General features: G+C 38.9%; 2 protein-coding genes across 3 annotated transcripts in view; one reads left to right on the plus strand and one right to left on the minus strand.

Annotated features, from left to right (window-relative positions):
• Positions 1-395: 395 nt before the first annotated feature.
• Positions 396-11,850, minus strand: g2e3 (G2/M-phase specific E3 ubiquitin protein ligase). The gene is made up of 17 exons (XM_008398683.3): positions 11,687-11,850; positions 10,208-10,278; positions 9,205-9,302; positions 8,382-8,483; positions 8,108-8,232; positions 6,654-6,822; positions 5,748-5,854; positions 5,045-5,158; positions 4,096-4,220; positions 3,886-3,979; positions 3,620-3,790; positions 3,393-3,547; positions 3,078-3,262; positions 2,815-2,987; positions 2,369-2,408; positions 2,069-2,240; positions 396-1,917 (listed from the first exon to the last, which is right to left on the minus strand). The coding sequence occupies exons 1-17, from the start codon at positions 11,716-11,718 to the stop codon at positions 1,631-1,633; spliced, it is 2,220 nt and encodes a 739-aa protein (XP_008396905.2). The 5' UTR covers positions 11,719-11,850; the 3' UTR covers positions 396-1,630.
• Positions 11,851-12,871: 1,021 nt separating this feature from the next.
• Positions 12,872-21,024, plus strand: part of ehd4 (EH-domain containing 4) — a 32,376-nt gene continuing 24,223 nt past the window's right edge. The window contains exons 1-2 of one of the 2 annotated variants that reach the window (XM_081603442.1): positions 12,872-12,949; positions 19,316-19,773. In XM_081603442.1, coding sequence (XP_081459568.1) covers positions 19,544-19,773 — 230 coding nt within the window. In that variant the 5' untranslated portion in view covers positions 12,872-12,949; positions 19,316-19,543. Of the gene's footprint in view, positions 12,950-19,315; positions 19,774-21,024 lie in introns of those variants that run through there. The other variant, XM_008398687.3, reaches the window with a different exon arrangement.

Below are 21,024 nucleotides of genomic sequence, written 5' to 3' on the forward strand. Positions count from 1 at the left end.
TTTTATTGGTGAGTCGTAATTATCAACAGCAAAAGTAATTAAAGGCTTGAAATATTCCATTCTATGTGTAATCTAAATACAAGTTTTACTTTCTGAAATGGGTGGCGACAAAACTATTTTACACAATATTTTTTTTTTAAAGATCCACCTTTAGATTGCACATCTTAAGATGTGGCATTTAATTGGAATGGGTAGAGGAAACGTTTCATTACTACCTTTCCTTATGGCTAAGGGAGAAAGCATATTCTCATAGAATACCTACATTTTGTAATTTTGTTTCTATTACTTATATTTTTAAACTGACACTTAATGTCATTTGAATTCTTTCATTTTCAGCTCCAATTCTTTGTACTTTTCAAAGTTCAAACATCCTCCCAAAAATCAGAGACACAGAATGAAACGCAGAGCAAGAATTCGATTTTATGAAAAGCAGAAAAACAAACATGGGAAAACTAGCACCTAATTTCAAAGCATATATAAAGTAAGCACTGTACAAAATACAAGAGACGCACATGAAAAAAGTGTTGCAAAAAACATAAAAACTAACAGAATTGAAATCTGTAATATGAAATGATTCAGACGTGGAAGCGCAAAAATCTAAAAATAGACGGTGATAAAACCAAAGGAAAATTCAGTCCTCAGCTTTGGTCCGTGTTGCTGCTCATGCAGTACAACTGAAACAGTAAAGCCAGTAATAAAAACTAAATCAGTTAATTAATGCCATGAAAATACCTAATTCTGAACAAATCTTAAGTTTGAGGGAACATCATTATATAAAAACTGTTCCTAATAAGAACTTTTTCTTCAATAAATCCCTAGATGCTTTTTTACAGCATCTATTTTTAAATGCATCACGTTTTTCCCCCTCAAAGACAATCATTTAAAAACAGCTTCCTGACTATCGTACTAGAGTTATGGATGCCAAATGCTACTCTAATTTTGAGAAAAATAAAAACAAAACTAAAGCTGTTTTTCAGATGAGGGTTGTCTGTTGAGAGAAAACGGTTTGCACTATTACGTCTGTACACACTAGTTTGACCTGAAACTAGACAGCTTTACTTTGGGAGTGTCAAACAGAATTAAGAGACATAATTCCATGTTTTGAATCAAGATGCATAATATATTAAAAATAGCATTCATAGCTATATTAGTGAGTACAATCTTGCAACCCCAAAAGGTTGCTTGGATACTGCATTTGGCAGGCTATATAAAATTTTTGTACCACCCTTTGTGGTACAAATATTAGTGAGAAGGTCAATCACAACTGAAACCGTCATCACAATATTTAAAAATAATTATGGCAATGTCATGTTTTCTTGATATTGTGAAGCCTTAAAGAAAGTTGAACTGAAGATGGAGGAGAAACATGACCATAAACCACTTCTACTCAGATTTAAAACCTCATCAAATTGAGTTAAAGGTGATCAAATCTGAAAGGAATTTCTTTGTTTTGAACCAAAATATGACCAACATGCTAAAGATTATATGCAGTGTCTCTGGGACACTGAGGTAAAAAAAAAAAAAAAAAAATTGACCAACTTTAGAAAATAGTACAGTATATTTATCAGTCAAAAGTCCACTCCACAGAGGCTGGCATGAAAAACAGATCGTCTCGTGGCCTCGCCCGCATCTAAGAGCCTGAAGGGAACAGGTGCACATGATGGCTGATGGCCTGCTCCATGGAGCTTTTAAAGGCCTTGTAGGTGGAAGTAACAGGCAGGAGGAGGTGGTTGGTCGCTGGTTTGCTCTGAGGGAAAAGCCCGTCGTCCCATTTCACCCCGTTCTCCATCTGCTCCTCCAGCTTGACATGGTGGATGAAGGAAATGGAGGGAGGTGGGCAAAGGCCCACTGCTGGAAGCTCATCAGCTCCAGTGACAAAGTGAAGGACGTCGTGGAGGGAGATGGAGCTCCTTCCAACTGAGGACATGGACACCATGTTTTAAAGGGTTTTTTACTGAAATAATCTACGTAAGCTTCAGATTTAATCTGGAAATATTTTTACTTAAGCTTGTTTTGAATCAAGAGTATTGATATTGATTCAGGAAGCAAAGATAGATCAACATCCTACCCTCACACTCCAGCAGAAATTGTCTCCAGAAGGAGACAATAGGCGTCTCTAGGTTCCGTGTCTCCTGCTGTTCGGAGAAGTTCATGGTGAAGAGCTGGCTGAGCGTCTCGGCCGTCATCGCTTCTGTAGCATCACAGAAAACACCGAAGAAGACGGATGGGAAGAGCTGAACCTGGATCAGATCAAATAGAAGTTCCCATTTTCCTCAGTCTAACTCCGGATTGTGACATCTTTGTTAAATGCTGGTGCTGTTTAACTGAAGGGATTGTACTACTGTAATGAAAATCAGCCATAAGTCACCTGATCAAATACACCCAGCGTGTGGAGGCCTTCTCGTAACCTGCAGGTGGAAAAAAAAACAAACTGTAAAGTTATTGCAGGAGGTTTGAATTTTTGAATGGCAATTTTGTTTACAGAGACTTCATAATCCATTTTATTTATAGCTTTGGTTTTATGTAGTTTTTAATTTTCCTATTATTTGTTATTGTTGGTTGCTGTGTTTTATTTTGGATGTTTAAAATATCTTCAGGTTTCAATGTGAACCGTTTTGTACAAAATTAAAAATGTACTACTCTTTGAGAGAGCAAACTTGTATTTTTATGCCATTATCAATACTTGAAAATGGTCTCAAAACCATATTATCATTTATCGCAATATTTACTAAGAAAATTTGCCTAAAAATATTTGCTGTTGTGACAGGCCTACTCATGTTCAGCTTCACCTCCACCGCGCAGTATTTCCCTCACCTCTGCAGAGGCAGCTGCATCCTGGTGATCATGGTGAAGCTGACCAGATCCTCCACCAGAGCCTCTCTCTCATCCAGACTGGTGACTGGTCTGTTGCAGCCCGCCAGCTCCAGGAACTCCCAGCTCGCTTTCATCACTTCCTTCAGCTCATCTAGAGACTCGGCGGCTGAGATCTAGATGGACACACACCAGCTGGTCAGCCTTCCCCTTCAGGGGCCTCTGTGAGGGATGCCTCAGAGCGGCGGATTCGGCCCTGCACTCACCCGGTGGACTTGCTGGGTGAAGTGTGTTTCAGGGGTCATGTGGTTCAAACTGAGGGGGCAGTTGGCTGGGTAGTTAAACAGACACTGGTAGAGACCGTGGGAGAAAAAGCCAATAGGTGGACCACCATGGACCAGACAGAGAGCCAACAGGGAGCCTATGTCAAAGTACAGATCCTCACGCAGAGCTAAATAAAACACACACACACGTTTCATTTACGGATGTCATTTGTTTCCACAGTCCACAAAAGCGACACAGAGACACCCAGGAGGCTGTCATCCTGCATGACACATTCCAGATAAAGTCCGTCTGCTCACCCTGGGAGTCCAGTGCCAGGTTTTTGGATCCGCTTGGGCCCTCAAACGCCACGGAGTTCTGGATCTGCTGCATCAGCAGATTCAGGAAGTACTTTCTGGTTGCATCTCCAGCACAGTGAGCGCTGGGCAGGGTCAGGTGCTGCTCATCTTTGAATCTGGAGACAGAAAGCTGGCGGATGAAGAGAAGAAACGGCAGAACACATCTGAGGTCAAGAACGAATGTTTACCTGACAGACAGTGAGTGTGTGGGGTCAAAGTCGGGCCTTCTGACCAGGTCCAGGCCAGCCGATAGAGCCTGGTCTCTATGGACCTCCACCTGGGCGCTGACAGGACTAGAGTGAGAAAGTAAAGACCTTAGGAGCTCCTCGGGTGAGTCTGGTCTTACACGAGTACATGGTCTAAAGAAAAACAAAAAAGAGAGAAAAATGAAGAATAAAAACAATAATGATTCAAGCAGGTGGAGGCAGAGCTTTGGAGCGTTTTGTGTGTGTACCTTTTACAGCCTAAGGGGGAGGGCAAAGTGGTCAGATGGCGCTTGGACAGTAAGCTTCTCTTCTGGCCACTCTGAGGTGATGCAACCAGAGATGCTGGAGCAGACAAAAACACGAGGTTTAAAACTGCTGCAGCAGGAATGTTCTATCATTAACCAGAGCAGAGGAGATGACATGCATATTTCGGCACACATAAATCACAGAGAACCGACCTTTCCCATCCGTTGCATTTATGCAGTCGATGCAGGCCCAGTCTGTGGTGTTCAGCTTTAGATCTGAACATTTCCTGTGGGTTCCTCTGGATCCACAGAGGCAGCATCGGATCACCTCGAACCACCTAGAAACACAACGGACACAGAAGCTGCACAGATTACGTCAGCATTTCTGATCTCCTTCTGAGACCAGCCCCCTTCACCAGTTAACACTGCTGAGTCGTCTCAGCTGAAATGAAGTCTAATTGCTCAGCTTGCACAGTAAAAATATTGATGGCATGTTTTTGTAATATTTCGAGCTGCATATTGAACTCAACTGGTAACAGGATTAATCTAAATAAAGCTGCAGAAATGTACTTTAATAAACAATGTGAGGTTTCCTTTTTACATATTTGTTAAAACTTTCGCCATGTTGTGGCAGTATAATACTGACAGATAATCTGTGAAAAAATGAGCTCCTCCTCCCTGTGGTCCTACTGCCATCTGCAGAAATAAACCGCTTGGTCAGAAACAACCAATCAGAGGCAGGAGGATGGTTCCAGCGCTGTCAGTCACTCTCCTGTACACGCTGCAGTTATGCTAGAGACAGAGAAACAACTTAGTGTTGCAGGAAAACTGTTTATCTGCTGTCATAGGTGGTCATGCTAACTAGCCTTAGCATTCACTGAGGAGTGTACTGTGAACCAGCTGTAGTAAAGAGCAAGGTGTAGAGTGTGAGCAGCGCATACACAAGAGTGATTGACAGTGCCAAGACCCTCTTCCTGGCTCTGATTGGTTGTTTCTGAACAGGAATGGTGTAATTCTACTACAGAAATACAGCATTCCTGTTTCAGTCAAAAATATCACCAGGGTACCAGGACACTGGTGATTTTAATTTTATATAATTACGGAATATACAATTTCAGTGTCAATGTTTTTATGTTTACAGATCAAGCACAACATGATGTACCCCTTCTTAGAGTATGTGCGTCCCTCGTTGCAGAGGCAGATAACAGAGTCGCAGTGATTGTAAATCTCCAGAAGCTCAGAGTATGCATTTGCCTCCAGTTCCCATGATGCATCTCTGCACAGAACAAAAAATAAAAATAAAAATACTTTTAAAACATTGAACATTAGTATTAAACACCCTTGAAATATTTAGCACAAGAAGAAATTCTATGTACATTCTTACTCTGAGCAGTTTCATAACCTGCCGTTTAAAGGCTGGATAGATTAGTGAATGCAATAATTGCAATTACAAAGGATTGCTTAAACTCCATATTTTGTAGGTTTCTATATTCTGTGTCATGCACACATGCATGATGCAGCTGATCAACAAGATAAACTGTCCTCTATGCTCAAAGCTCATCTACATTTTCAGTGTCTTAGATCTTTAAACTCACAGAGGGTAATGGAGAAATTATGAAATGATAAAGAATAATAATAATTAATATAGTAATTATAAGAACAATAAGCAGAACACATGTGGTTTAATCATGACTGACATTGTTATTGCAATTTAAAGCATTAGTATTGCCCTGAATTTTTAGTTTATTTAAAAAAAAGTCAATTAAATAATGCACATATTTTCAGAAAAATTGTGTAAAATACTGTAATATTTAAGGTATAAATAGGGTCATGTTTACTGCAGATGTAATCTAGTTAACTGTTACCTTTCTGGGATGTATATCCCCATTCTGACCATCTCCTGCTGGAAGTTCTCCTTGTTGTTACACAGAGTACATCTGAAGAAGAAGAGTCCCGCGCTGTGAGCCTGATGCTACACACAGAAAAACAGTCAGAAAACCCTGTGGTTCCTGCAGGGATTTATTTAGTAGTGGACTAAAATGTCCTAAGTAGGATTACGAAGGTAGAAAACAAAAGAGGAGTAACATTAAGGCGGCATGTACAACACAATAAAATAAATGAAAAATAATCTAACTGAGTGCCACTAATTTGAAAGAAACAGTCCCAACCTGACTGTTTCCTTTATTTAAATGTCCTGTGATATTTAGAGTTTTCAGCTTTTTTTTTCAGGATGCTCATATGCAACAGCTTTTTAACTTCCGATATTTACTTTATAACAAAAACTATTGTAAGAGCAGGAGAAGCTATGAACGAGTCAATAAATCACTGCCAATCAGCAAGAGGAGCAGATGTACTGAACTCCTAAATTTCTTGGGTTAGCCATAGTTTCCTCTAAAGAAAGCTGAACAGGCGTCATCACTTTGCATCGGAATGCTGATGCTGGGTTTACATAAACTGAAAGAACAGCTAACTGAACTCAAAGGTAAGAGTTCAGTTAGCTGATCAGAAGAATAAAGCTTCAGGATGTCCAGCAGGCCAAAGGACTGTCTTCTCCTGAGTATTGTGCTACAAAACCTTTCAGGAAAAAATGAAGAAAAAAAAAAAGCTAAAGAAAAAAATCTGCCTTATTCAAAATCGGCAGGTCAAGCTTTTTAAAAAGCCAGAAAACTGCAACTGCTACACTCCTATTAATTAGGTCACATTTCCAATTAAAAGCCTTTCAAATGTATGTTTACTCTAAAATGCTAAAGTGACTGTGGGCCATATGTTACCTGCACACAGTCTCTGTGGAACCAGCTGGCATGGCAGGACGGACACTTGAGGACAGAGTAGGACAAGACAGGCTCAATAGAGTCTAAACATATTGAGCAGGACTGAGGAAGACTGAAGTCTGAGTCAACGCAGAGAGATTGAGTTGGACTGTGATCCTGACAATAAGACCTGCAGATGAAAAAACACATTCAGGTCAATATTGTTACAGTCTTTCACATTGCAAGCAAGATTTTTCTTAAGAGGTTCAATTTTGAATTCAGCTGTTTATTCCATATAAGTTTCATGTGTTTCCTGTTCAACACCTGAGCTTCCCAACGCTGAAAAATCTAATTTTATCTGGAGTATTTTTCACCATTCCTAATTGACCAAATTTGACTAAACGTGAGTTTGCTTTAAAGGCATTTTAACCCTAATATTCTATGCAAGAATGGATATGTATATTGTTTGTACAATCTTTATGCATATTACTGCAGCAGTTTATAAATAAGTTACATTCATGTTCAATTTTTCCCCACTTCCTGGTCATTGACAAATGTCTTCTCACACTTGCAAATCAGGTGTGATCTTACACACATACATTAATCATGGGCTTCATTATGGGACACCTCAAATATCTGGACAATTAGGGGGGAGAAATCAATTAAAATCAGAAATCAGATATGAATAGTAAAAAAGTTGGAGATTTTATTTTTAAGCCAAATTGCCCCAGTCATGCTTATTGGTGATATGTCATCCACACTGAAAATGTATCCAAAGACCAGAAAACTGCCAAAATAGGTCAGAACGGTCTTCAGATTTCAGTAAGTCAAAACAAAACTTTTTAAGATCTTTTTAATGCCACTTTGAAATAAATTTAAGACAAAAAAAAAACTATAAATAGAGGGGATGATTGGGGAATTCTGCTGGCTCATATGAGTTAGTGATACATTTGCACTTACTCATGATGAATGCCAAACAAGCTAGCTAGCTAGCTAGCAAGGATATATTAGCAGCTAGTTACCAGATGCCTCGAGTCACAAACTGCAATAAAGATGTCTGTGTGTGACTCAAACTATTGTCTGACAGAAAAGTCCAGCGAGATGAAAAGAGAAAGTACATACTAAACTACATCTTGCCACAAGTAAATTTAAGACCTGAGATTAATGTATTTGAGGCAAACTTAATTTTTTTAAATGAACAGATCATTTTAAGGCCTTAATTTTCAGTTGTCATGAAGGAGCTGAATAATCCCAGAAGTCATTTAAAGCGTGGAATCTGGAGAAATCAGCTGTAATATTAGTTTTATGGAGCTAATTAAACTATTCCTGTTGGACTTGTTTACTACAGTATAACAACAAATTTAATGTGCAGAGTGGGGGGCCATTTTGATTGCAATGTTAAGTGTATGTTAGTGTTGGATGAATAGTTGAGTGTTCATCTCTACATCTGAACGGTGTTTGGTGTGGCCACTTACGGGAATATTTCGTTGTACTGTGTGATGAACATCAGCTTCCTCCCACAGGGGAAGTGCACCACCCTCCTACAGCTGCTGACGTTGCAGCCAACACATGCGCCCTTCTTCTTACAACCATAGCATGTCTGGAGCACATGAACGACACACAAATTTAAGGGTTTCTCTGTTAAAGTCAATTTTAAATGTTAAATAACCAAATTTCCAACTGTCTCGTGACTTTTTAGCATATTTCAGATCAAACAACTGATATGTGTCCACCCTATTTAGCACTCACCATCCGAGCTGCCCTCCTGACCTCCTGTTTGATGTCATCCACCAGAAAACCAAACACACCCTCGTTCTCTTCTCCTCGCTGGTAAACTCCACTAGATGTCAGCTAAAGAAGACAAGAGAAAGCTCTTTGACAACAGGCAAAAATGAACCGATATTACAGATATTGGAAATATTATACATTTCACTATGCTTCTGACACCTTGAAAAAGCCGACCCCACATCTGACTTCACCACTGCTTCAGTTAAACGTTTTACACACATGACCAAACTCCTCCCCCTCTCGTTCAGAAACAAACAGCAACAAGATGTTAATGTTAATATTGGCCCAGTTTTAGTCATTGGACCGATATGATATGCTAAAAATTGACTAATATTGTCAGATACTAATGTTGGTGCCAATAGACTGAAGAGAAGAATAAAATGCTTGTCTATAAAAAAATAAACAGCAGATGAATCTGCAGAAGACAAGCCACAGATGTTGCTGCTCTGATTGGGCAACTGGGATTTCATCCCATAGACATTTGAAACCATTAGTTTACATTCACCAAATAAAAAAAAGAAACAAATTGTTTTCCTGAAAAAACATGGTGTGAGGTGTGAAGTCTTATTTCTGAAGTGAAATACGACCAAACTTATCTTGTTTTAGGTCAGTTAGAATTACCATCTAATTTCTATTAGCTGAAAGCCACAATATGGATAAAAGGAATGTCAGATATTAATATTGATTTATCTATAATCAGTAAATAAAGGTGTATATAAATTTGCCGTTTCAGCTGCATCTGTGAACACTGAATCATGTACATATAAAGTTGATGAAAACTAACCAAACAGAAGTAATGGACAGAGAATTTGTGCTCTTTGAGTTTGACCTTTTCCCCAAATAAGGCCGGGTCATCATCACTGCATCTGCACAGAGCACAGCCTAGAAACACACAAAATTATAACTCAAAATCAACATATTCAAATTTAAATCACAAATTCACACATTTCCACTTTTGATCCTTTTCCAGTTAATACTGAACAATGAACAAAGTCTAGAATCTCTCACTAACTTAGACGAAAGTTACAACAAAACAAACCACAGGTGATCCATGTTTCAAACAGTTTTTGTATGACAACTATTCAAAAAGTAGTTTTCCTGTCGGAAAACTAAAGTTATGTGTTTCCTAAGTGGCAGGTCACCCCTGTAAAGGCCAGAAATATGTTTTAATACTCTGTTGCTTTTATGCAAATAAGCTGCAGCCCCCTCAATGATTACCATGTTTACACTCACACATTATACACATAAAAAAAGCTGCAGACAGATACACAATTTTGCAACCTTACATCTTTGACCAAACACTTCCGTCATACTTTGCCTCAGCCTTTCTCTCCACCATGGGAAATGTGTACCTGACGTTTTATCACAATATTTCTAACCTAAATGTTACAATAAGAATGATTTATTATTACTTTTTGGTAACTGTATGGCTGTGATTGTGTGTCACAGCAATTACATGGTCCCAGAAACACAAATATTGCTCTTGGGAAAACATTCCCATTTGAAATGTTTTTCTTTAGGACGCCAGTCACATAAAGAAGTACACTGATATTTATTTATATCTTTAGTGAAAATACAGTGGAGGAAATAGCAAAACAAACAATCCCAACAATATGGACAGTTTTGGGAAAATTTAGAGATCATTAATTGGAATGATAAGACATTTCTCACAATAAATGATACATTCTCTGTTACTACACCTGCAGTTTTACATGGAAACACTGATTTATACACAGCTAATTCAGTGTTAGTGGAAACAGTGGTTTTCATGATTACACATCACATACAATCTTCCTGTTTGCCGGACTTGTCAGCGTCCTTTAACCTTCTTGATTTCTTCCTCATGATGGTATCCAGCCTGTGGAGACATGATAGACACTGATGACATTTAGTGAACATTCACCACACTATACAATTACCATACAGTAGATGGCACTATAGGTTGCTGATATTATAAAAACAACATGAAAATGGATAACAAGGCTACTTGTGAGCAGCAGTGACTGCATACAAACCTCAAACTCTTTGCATCTTGATTCCTTTATATAATAATAGACTCACCAAGCAGTTTCTTAAATCAGTCAAAACATGAGCAACTCAACTAAATTTCCATCCATCCATCCATTTTCTTGCACCCTTTTTCCCTCAGTGGGGTCGGGAGGGGTGCTGGTGCCCATCTCCAGCCAACATTTCGGGCGAGAGGCGGGGTACACCCTGGACAGGTCGCCAGTCTGTCGCAGGGCAACACAGAGACACACAGGACACACAACCATGCACACACACACTCATACCTAGGGGCAATTTGGAGAGGCCAATTAACCTGACAGTCATGTTTTTGGACTGTGGGAGGAAACCGGAGTACCCGGAGAAAACCCACGCATACACAGGGAGAACATGCAAACTCCATGCAGAAAGACCCCAGGCCGGGAATCGAACCCAGAACCTTCTTGCTGCAAGGCAACAGCTCTACCAACTGCGCCACTGTGCAGCCCCTCAACTAAATTTAATAAATAAAAGTTTCTTTGAAATTGTTTATGTAAAATGAAGCAGCAGAATAATCATAAGCATTTCCAGATCAATAAACTTTAGTTTCTATAACAACTTCCTATTACCAAGTGGTCAAGTAAAGAGTTAACTGTGCCACCAAGATATTAGAGGAGCAGTAGCATGGAAATTATTTATGCTTTTCATCTAGTAACATGTTCCAAATTTGATACACCTTGATAATTATAACTGTATTGTTACTAATGTGTAGCAAATCTACAATTTTGTAACAGAATTTCTTATTTTGTTGCACATAAATTGTTGCACGTCAACTGGGACACTGTTACAGAGATCTACTGCTGAGGTTTTTCATGATCCAATCCGACCTGTGCTGCAAGTTCTTTAAATGAACAGTAGTTCAGCAGAAAATAAAGGACTTCCAAGATTATCTCCATTCATACATTATTTTATATAGTCATTGTTTCCAGTTGGTGATTAAATCAACCAACACTGGGTGGGGGGAAAAAGACGTGTAGCTGCTAAACAAAAAGGTAGCACCATAAAATACTGCTTTCACGCCGAGATGAAACCCTAGCTAAAATTAAAGCACAATCTTCAGCTATATTTTGTCAAATCAAACGTAAAGACCTGCACATTAAAGATTTTCTAAAATGTAAGCGAAGTTTTCTCGCCCACCTTTGTCGACCTGCATATTTGAAATAGTGAAGAGCCAAAACCCTCCGTTATAGTGAAAATGAAGAAATGTTCTTCCTTTCGCCTACCTTACCACCAGATGGATATTTTTAGTCTGCATTCATATTTTTCTCTTCTTTTGTAAGTTCATTTTTCTCGCTAGTCTGTTTACTCTTAACGATGTCCACTTTTAAATTTCCCTCTTTCAAAACAAGGGAAACCCATTTCCGTTTCCGGAAATTTCTGTCCAACTGAAAACATTCTGCTCCCCCTTTCGTCAGGAGCGAGCACAGCAGCCAAATGACAGAGTATTTAAGTTCTTCACTGCTGACTTTAAAAAGTCCGCAAAAATAAAAGTTGCATTGAAATAACAAACTAGGTTTCAAAAATAGCATTTTATTTTTGCTAGATTTAAATCAATATTCCTGAGAAGACTTTATGTGCGTTTAATAGCTAAAAAACTGTAAATATTTAAGAAAATTCGTGAAATTCAAACAAATCGTTAAGAGAATGTTATTCAAATTAATTAATTAGTTAAGGCATTGTTCTTTATATTTTGTTATTCAAATGAAAACATATACTTATTGGTCGAAACTCATCTGCGCAATCAGTTGGCAATTCAAGGACACCAAGTGAAAAATCTTATTTACAAATTAATTGTTAATGTTTCAGTACTACATTCACCAGATTAATACGTAAAGTTGGTTAAACTTTTTTTTTTCTGGTCCACTTGGATTGGCTGACCAGCTCCTGTTGACTGTACCAGCTCAAGCTCATGAGGATATCGAGTATTTACAGTTGTGGCTTCAGAACTGTTGCCATTAAATATCAGTCAGGTCTTTTGTTTAGTTTTGTTTTGTTCACAACTTGTTTTGTAAGTCAAATTGTTTTTTGGATTATTTTTCTTTTGTGGATATGCGCTCGATTGCTTTAAAATGTGTGAAATCCATCCATCCATCCATTTTCTGCCCCATCGGGGTCGGGTCGCGGGGGCAGCAGCTTCAGAAGGGAGGCCCAGACTTCCCTCTCCCCAGCCACTTCTTCCAGCTCCTCCGGGGGAACCCCAAGGCGTTTCCAGGCCAGCCGAGAGACATAGTCCCTCCAGCGTGTCCTGGGTCTTCCCCGAGGCCTCCTCCCGGTGGGGTGTGAAATTCAGTGGCGCAAAAAGTGGGTATGCAGCGTATGCAACGCATAGGGCGCAGCACCAGAGGGGGCCCCAAAAACTCCGTCTGGAGGGGGCGCAGCACCAGAGGGGGCGCCAAAAACTCCGTCTCGAGGGGGCGGCGCGCAGATGATGTTTTCTCAAACACTTCAGAGCGCCTCACGCTCCTTCACCTCGCGCACATAACGAGGTAAATATAGCGAGTTTTACCATTCACGTATCGTCGTCTGGGGGGGGGGGGAATCGCATCCACATTATTCAGGTGGATGCGATTTATGTTTTCGCATCCACCTGAATAATGTGTAGTTGCGACACTGGTGGGGCGCTATACCCTCCCCCCCCCCACCGCCAGGCAGCACCGTGCTACAGATCCGTGCTACAGGCTCCGGCTCGGAGCCGGGCTGCTGAAGTACAGCCGGTGGAAAAGGGACATAAAATTTTATTCACAAACAATTCTATGTTGTTAGTTGGGAGCATACACACGAATAAAACGTAAATACGTCTGTTGAAGGGCCCATTTCCGCCTCCTTCTCTGCAGTCCGCTCCAACTCACGTGACATGACGTTCGAGCTTCAGTCTGTCATGTCACCTTGCTGACGTCAGCTGCCTTGGCCCTTATGCAACACATCAGTGACGTGGCTAGATAAGTAAACTGTCCTGTGACGTCACAGAGGGGTTGTATATATATCTATATATACGTAAGATCTGTTATTTGTATTCATCTTCATTCGCATAGTATCATTATTGGACGTTCGAGAAATTTTACAATGAGTTACTTTGTGAGATTTTCTAATTGGATTGGAGCTGGACTGGGGATCAACAATCTAGGACCAAGAAAACCAGCCCAGAACTACAACACAGAGGCATTTACATATAACACAACCCTCAAAAAAGCGGGAATAATTCCAACATACAACCTGGTTGAAAAAACAAGAAGATTTTGTACAGGAGTGCCATTGTCTGGCGTTGAACTTTTAAAAGCTTTGCATTTACCAACTGAAATGAAATCCTGTTCAACTCAAACGCCCCGCAATGTTTTTAGATATGGTAATATGCCTCTCTTCCGACTTCCAGATTTTGATGAAGTGAGGAGGCCTAGAAGCTGTTGAGGCTTCTAGGCCTCAACATGTAAGGTAAGGTAAAGTAAGTAAGGTCAGATAATTTTATTTATATAGGATATTTTCTGCAACAAGGCAATTCAAAGTGGTTTACATGAGTTAAAAGGAAATACAAACAAAACTAGAAAAATAGCTGTTCCTAGCGAAACAGCCGTGAGAATGCATATTTGTAGAATGATTGCTGCAGAAATGCCAGAAAAAGTGGAGTAAAGCTTAAGAAGTAGAAGAAAGCAGAAGAAATAGAAATAGTTGAAACAGTTGAACAGTGAAACAAATAAAAAAAGCATAAATTTAGTAGAAGGAGAAATTAGTACACAACCAGAAATATTTGAAGAAGTGAAACATAGCAAAACAAAGCAAAAAGGAGCAAAAGAAGCATATTTGCAGAATGATTGATGGGGAAATACAAGAAACATGAAAACAAAGATTAAGATTTAGAAAAATCAGAACGCTTCAGTCATACATTGTAGAAAAAGTTTACGTACTGAAATTTAGAAGAATTCAGCAGAAGAAGCAGGAGTTTGTGTGCAACCTGAATTATTTGAAAAAGTCAAAAAGTGAAACAGAGGTTAAGAAAATGCATAATTATCACAGGAAGTGGAAATTAGTACAAAACCAGAAATCATTGAAACAGTTGAACAGTGAAACAGCAAAATACATAAACTAGCAGAAGCAGAAATTAGTTCAACGCCAGAAATGGTCGAAACAATTAAATAGTGTAACAGCAAAAAGCATAAACTAGCAGAAGGAGAAATTAGTACAAAACCAGAAATAATTGAAGTGAAATATAGCAAACCTAAAAGCATAAAGGATCAGAAGAAGCAGAACATTTTGATATATGAATTGCTAAAATTGATAAAAGATTGCAGAAGACCTTAGCAGAGAGTAAGATCAGTAGAAATAGAAGGCATACAGAAAAGTAGACAAGCAGAATGAATAGAAACAGATAGAAACAGAGCGCAAGAGAGAAATACATTGAAGGAATTGGAGAAGGTGTGAAAAGCATCAATAAGCAGAAGCAGAAATTAGTACAATGGCAGAAATGGTTGAAACAATTAAACAGTGAAACAGTAAAAAGCAAAAACTAGCAGAAGCAGAAATTAGTACAACGCCAGAAATAGTTGAAACAATTAAACAGGGAAATAATAAAAAGCATAAATTAGCAGAAGCAGAAAATAGTACAAAGCCAGAAATAGTTGAAGAATTGATTAGAGATTGCGGGGCTGCACAGTGGCGCAGTTGGTAGAGCTGTTGCCTTGCAGCAAGAAGGTTCTGGGTTCAATTCCCAGCCCCGGTCTTTCTGCATGGAGTTTGCATGTTCTCCCTGTGCATGCATGGGTTTTTTCCAGGTACTCCAGTTTCCTCCCACAGTCCAAAAACATGACTGTCAGGTTAATTGGTCTGTATAAATTGTCCCTAGGTGTGACTGTGTGTGCGTGCATGGTTGTGTGTCTCTGTGTTGCTCTGCGACAGACTGGCAATCTGTCCTGGGTGACCCCACCTCTTGCCCAGAATGTTAGCTGGAGAGGCACCAGCAACCCTCCCGACCCCACTAAGGGACAAGGGTGTAAAGAAAATGGATATATATATAGTCAGCTGTTGCCTACCTGTGTGGTATACATATTTTTTCATTATTATATATTTTTTATAATGTATTATAATGTTCTGTTAGGAGAACTAAGCACCAGATAAACTATTTGCTCTGAACATTGATTTATTAAAGTTGAACAATACCAGGGCAGCACATAATATAATAAAGTCAACACTTTTAGTCCTTAATCAACAACCCCCTCCCTCTCAAAAGTGTCTCAACAGTCTTTGTGTAACCAGAAAATGCCTCCTAACTTAAAGGAACAGTGACAGTACAACAGCACTAATGAACTTTTAACAATAAATTTAGATAATTATAGATTAATTATCTAAATAATTAATCATTACAGTATACACATAAAACATACATATTTAAACAAGTGCTTGTTTTAACAGTGTTGCTGTGAAATGTTCAGTGCTACAGCAGCAAAAATCAAAAACATTGAAATTTGATATATATTTGATATAAACTTCTTTGTGTTCTTTGGAGTTTCTGTGCTGATTAATTTTTTTGCGAAGCGATAAAAGCTGGTAGCTCTTGAATTGCTACAAAATAAAGCTGTATTTCCTTCAGCCCACTGGCTTCAATGTTGACACCTTGAGATGCCATGAGACCTAAATTCTGAACATCATGGCATGAAGTGCATCTCGGTTTTCCATGTCTGGCATATAACCATTCATTTAGCTTTTAAACTGGTTCTATTGATAATCAGTATCAATCATGACCTGTTTGTTCTGAAGATCCTGCAGCTTCCACTTCTCTTCCTAACATGGCGCCTCCTCACCCTGAATCTCATACTAATAGGAGGAACCACAGAGCTCTGTTAGGTTAAAGCTCATCTTCTGAAGTTGGGATATTTTTCCTCCAACAGGTTCCAGAGGAATCACCTCAAACCAGATGTTGGACTGGATTTTATTTCAATGTCATTTGTGAATGTTAGCATCTCATTTTCAACAGTGGAGCTATAAAGGTTGAAAAAGGTTATTATTTTGGAGAAAGTATCATCAGCATCAATATTTCCACAAAATAAGAGGCAAAAAAATTGTTTGATAAAGGAAAAGTCTCTCAGACTCTCAGCCCGACCGCACCAAACTATTTTTTTATATTAGACAATTTAATTTCACATAATTATCGCGGAAGAAGCCATTTGTTTGTTAAATACTTAATGAAACATATTTACCATGTTTGATATTTCTTATAAATGACGTATACCCACAAAGAGCGATTAGTCCAAGTTTGTTGTTTATTGAACGTTCAGAAAATACAGCGGCTGTGATGAGCCACAGCAAAGACAAACAACCTGAACAGATGATCAACTCTAAACCACTCGCACATTTTTACTCTCCGTCTCTTTCTGTAATTTAAGCATACCCGTTGTTATGGCAACCTCCTGCCATGACAACGGCAGAACAACTCCAGAGATTACGTTAAACAATATAACATTCAGTCTGTTACGATATCAAGCTTGCAGGCTTGATATTTATTTTGCGATCAACACAGCGGAGGTCAATTAGTTCATTTTAAACTCCTGCTCTGCTCGTTATTTTGGTAATGGAACCGAAACGCACAGAATTGCGCAACACCTTGCTGAAACAATAATTACTGAGATTATTATTGTTGTTGGGTCATTAATTTGAAAACATTTTGTTGATTTTCTGTTGTTCTTTAATAGAGTTACAAACGTTTTAAGTCAGAGGACGTGCTGCTCTCAGCCTCCTGGCGACGTTCAGTTTGTCACCTAATGCCGAGATCGACTCAAAACCTTCCGCGATCGACGTGTTGCACCGCTGCTCTAGCAAAGCACGAACAGTTCAGAAACAATATAAAATGGGAAAAAGTTATTTATTAACAGATGAAGTCGTGTTTCAGATTGTTCTTGAAAAACTAATCAGTCACGGCTGATTAGTGGGTGAACTCACGGCAGTACCCTGCTGTACCCCCTTACTTTCACCCCTGGTTATCAGTCTATCAGGTTCAAAAACCTTCAGAATATAACATCACAAATCAGCAGGAACTGGGTTACCTAGCAACCCCAGTGAAGTCCGGCCGTTACCTAGCAACAGGCCTGGCTTCAAACAAAGCTAAACCATGAAAACGCCTTCATTGTCTTTCATGGATGGTCGACATTCCTCACAGAACAAAATTCACATTTTGCAGGTTTTCTAAAAGGCTAAAAACAATTACTTTAAAAGTTAGAAGTATTTTACAGTTGATGCGATATGTGATTGGAAGCCAATGGAGCTGTTGTAAAATAGGTGTGATGTGATGAATTAAAGGGGTTTGTGTAATGATACGAGCAGCTGAATTTTGAACCAATTGTAATTTATGCAGAGTTTTCTGTGATAGACCAAAAAGTAGAGAATTACAATAGTCTAAACGAGATGAGACCAAACTGTGGACCAGAACAGCAGTGGAGTGCGGAGTGAGAGAAGGATGGAGACGGCGAATATTTCGGAGATGAAAATAAGCTGACCGAGTGATATTATTGACATGGGAGGCAAAAGAGAGGGTGCTATCGAGGATGACACCCAGACTCTTAACCTGAGGGGAGGGGAAAATGGAGGAGTTATCAATTGAAATGGAGAAATTATCAAGTTTACTTAGTATTGAATTAGTACCAATTAAGTGAAGTTCAGTTTTACTGAAATTTAATTTGATGAAGTTAAGAGTAAACCATTGTTTTATTTCAAGAAGACAGTCAGTGAGGGAGGAAAATGGAAGCATAAAAGTTCATAAAAGAAAGTAGCCGTCCAAGAATGACTCAAGTAAGAGTAAAAAAGTATTTGGTGAAAAGTCTACTCAAGTACTGAGTAACTGATCAAATTATTAATTAATATTTAACAATTAAATAATCAGACAGAACAAAACAAAGTTAAGTTTAGCATATTTTGGTATTTTAAGGTAAAAAATGACAATTCATTTAAGGAAAAAAAAAAAAACAAAATCAGACAAAAGAAAAAAAATTCCAAATCAGCTTCTTTCACTAATAAACTTATTAAACTTTAATAAAAACTGCAGGTGTGTATCTGTGTCTAGTGAGTTTTAGGTTAAAATGAGTTTGTTTTTCATTCAGTGGGTAGAAAATCCAGAAAATTTACTCAAGTAAGAGTAAAAATACTTCATAAAAAATAGTTACTAGCCAACTCTGGTTGTTGCTTAAGGGTTATCAGCAGGGGTGAAAGTAGTTTTAAATTCTTGGGGGTACTACGACAAAAATAAAAAATAAAAAAATAAAAAAAAAAAATATATATATATATATATATATATATATATATATATATATATATATATATATATATATATATATATATATATATATATATATATATATCGGGCGCCGATTTATGTTTTCGCATCCACCTGAATAATGTGTAGTTGCGCCACTGGTGAAATTACAGTTGTTTTGCATTTTTGCAGAAGAGCTTTACAAGAATACAACTACAAACGCATATTTCTCAGTGACTTTGAATTTACCTAAATAAGTAGATTGTGAGCTCAGTTGGTCAGTTGGTAGAGCGCGCGCACTATTTGCCCAGTGCTGACGCACTTGCCATGCGTTCCATTCGGGCCATTTGCTGCATGTCTTCCTCTCCTCTCTCCTCCCCGTTTCCTGTCCAGTTACTGTTGAATGAAGGTCACCGGTGCCTGAAAACACAGGTGATTGTTTCTGCCTTCATATTATCTTCATGTGACTGAACCTTCGTTACTATTCCTACAAGAATAAATGAGCTAGATTAGTTAGAATATTTTTATGGTGTAATATTGGCTAGTAAAATTGAAGAACTTTTCCTGATGTAACCGCGGCGAATATCTCCTGTCCTCTCCTCTTTCCCTCCTCCCCGCCCAGGGGAAACAGCAGCGTCACCGGGTGAAGGGCGGCGCCCGCAGGTACCCACATCAGCTGCACAAACAGCTGCAGACAGACGCAGCTCTGTGTCCAGAAGTCAAGGAGACTCCCAGGAGCTAAACCAGCTTTCTCTCTCGCTGTGGACCGAGCAGGAAGGGACGCGGAAACATCCGGAACGTTTGGAAATCTCGAAAAAGGGAAGTTGGATAGTTTGTATTTGAGAGAAGTATGTTCAGCTGGGTGAAACAGGAGCAAGGTGGCCGCAACAAGGAAGGAGAGATGTACCAGACGGTCACGGAGGGACTCCAAACTCTCTACACCAAGAAGCTGCTGCCGCTGGAGGAGACCTACCTCTTCCATGACTTCCACTCTCCGGCCCTTGAGGGGGCCGACTTCCAGAGTAAGCCCATGGTGCTGCTGGTGGGGCAGTACTCCACCGGGAAGACCACCTTCATCAGGTACTGACCGCTCTGTCAGCGGCCGAACCGCTGGGGGGTCTGGCTGTTTCATGGGCTCAAATTAACTTTGTTTGTTATTGTACTATACATGGAACTTTGTGCCAAAAATATCAAATATTTCTACTTAAATATATTTAGATGAAAAATGCTGTAAAATTGAACAACATAAGTCAAAGAAAGAATGACATCCTCATATCCTCATTTTTAGTAACAACACCAAAGTTGTGAAAATTAATTTTTGCTCAAAAATAGGAAATCTTGAAAAAAGGGAAGTTGGATAGTTTGTATTTGAAAAAATATATATCCGAGATTGTCCTCAGACAAGGTTTGGCTGGGAAATCAATTTTATTGGAATCTGGTCAGAAAAGGCAGAAGAAGTTCAGCTTCAGCTGCCAGTATTCTGATAGCCTAAAGAAAGACGGTGAAAGAAACCTGAACTAGTTCTAAAACCCTCATCACTCAGGAAGAGCAGAACAAATGAATGAATGAAAAGTCTTTTGTTTACATCAATCTGCAAGTTGTTCCACAAAGCTGAACTTCAACATAATGATATGGGATTTAGTTTAAAAGTGTAACAAGCTTTTCACATCTTTTGTCAGTAGTGTAAACTATCTGAAAAGTTCTGTATTTATTTGCTTCATTATGATCTACTCAGTCCAATGTATTCCTCCAATTCGTACCTTAAACTCTTCAGGGTGGGAATACGGCACATTTTTGCTATCTGTTATTTCTAAAAGGACTTATAGGTGCCTGGGGTATGAGGTCACTGCCTCTGGTTTGCCCCTGACTTGTCTAGTGAGGAAGTCACAGGGTTGCATCAGCTGACCTGTTTAGGGGCAAGTCGGATTCCCAGGTCAAAGGACTGATGTAGTGACGTGTGGTTTTGTGCAGGCAGGCAGTCAGAGGATTTCAGAGTGTAAACAAGACTCAGGAATCAGTTCAAGAAGAATGTTCTGGGAAATCTTGGTCTCGTGTGTGATTGGTCTGAGGGGCCTCAAAATGGCTTATCTTCATAGGATTATGACTGAAAATGTTTTGTGTGAGATGTTACAGATCAGGGGTCTGAAACCTTTTCAGTGGTAAGAGATATATAGTATAGCTAGATAAAACTTTAGAGTTGCAAATGTTTCATAACCTTTTTTTTAATAGAAAAAAGACAATTTAAAAAACCCTACCGTAGAACATTTATTGTAAAGGAAGCACCATTTTGGTTTTATTTTTAGGTTTTAGAACAAATAAAAAATGTATAAC

The sequence above is a fragment of the Poecilia reticulata genome, chromosome 22, assembly GCF_904066995.2.
Source record: "Poecilia reticulata chromosome 22, P_reticulata-male-v2, whole genome shotgun sequence".
Lineage (NCBI taxonomy): Eukaryota > Metazoa > Chordata > Actinopteri > Cyprinodontiformes > Poeciliidae > Poecilia > Poecilia reticulata.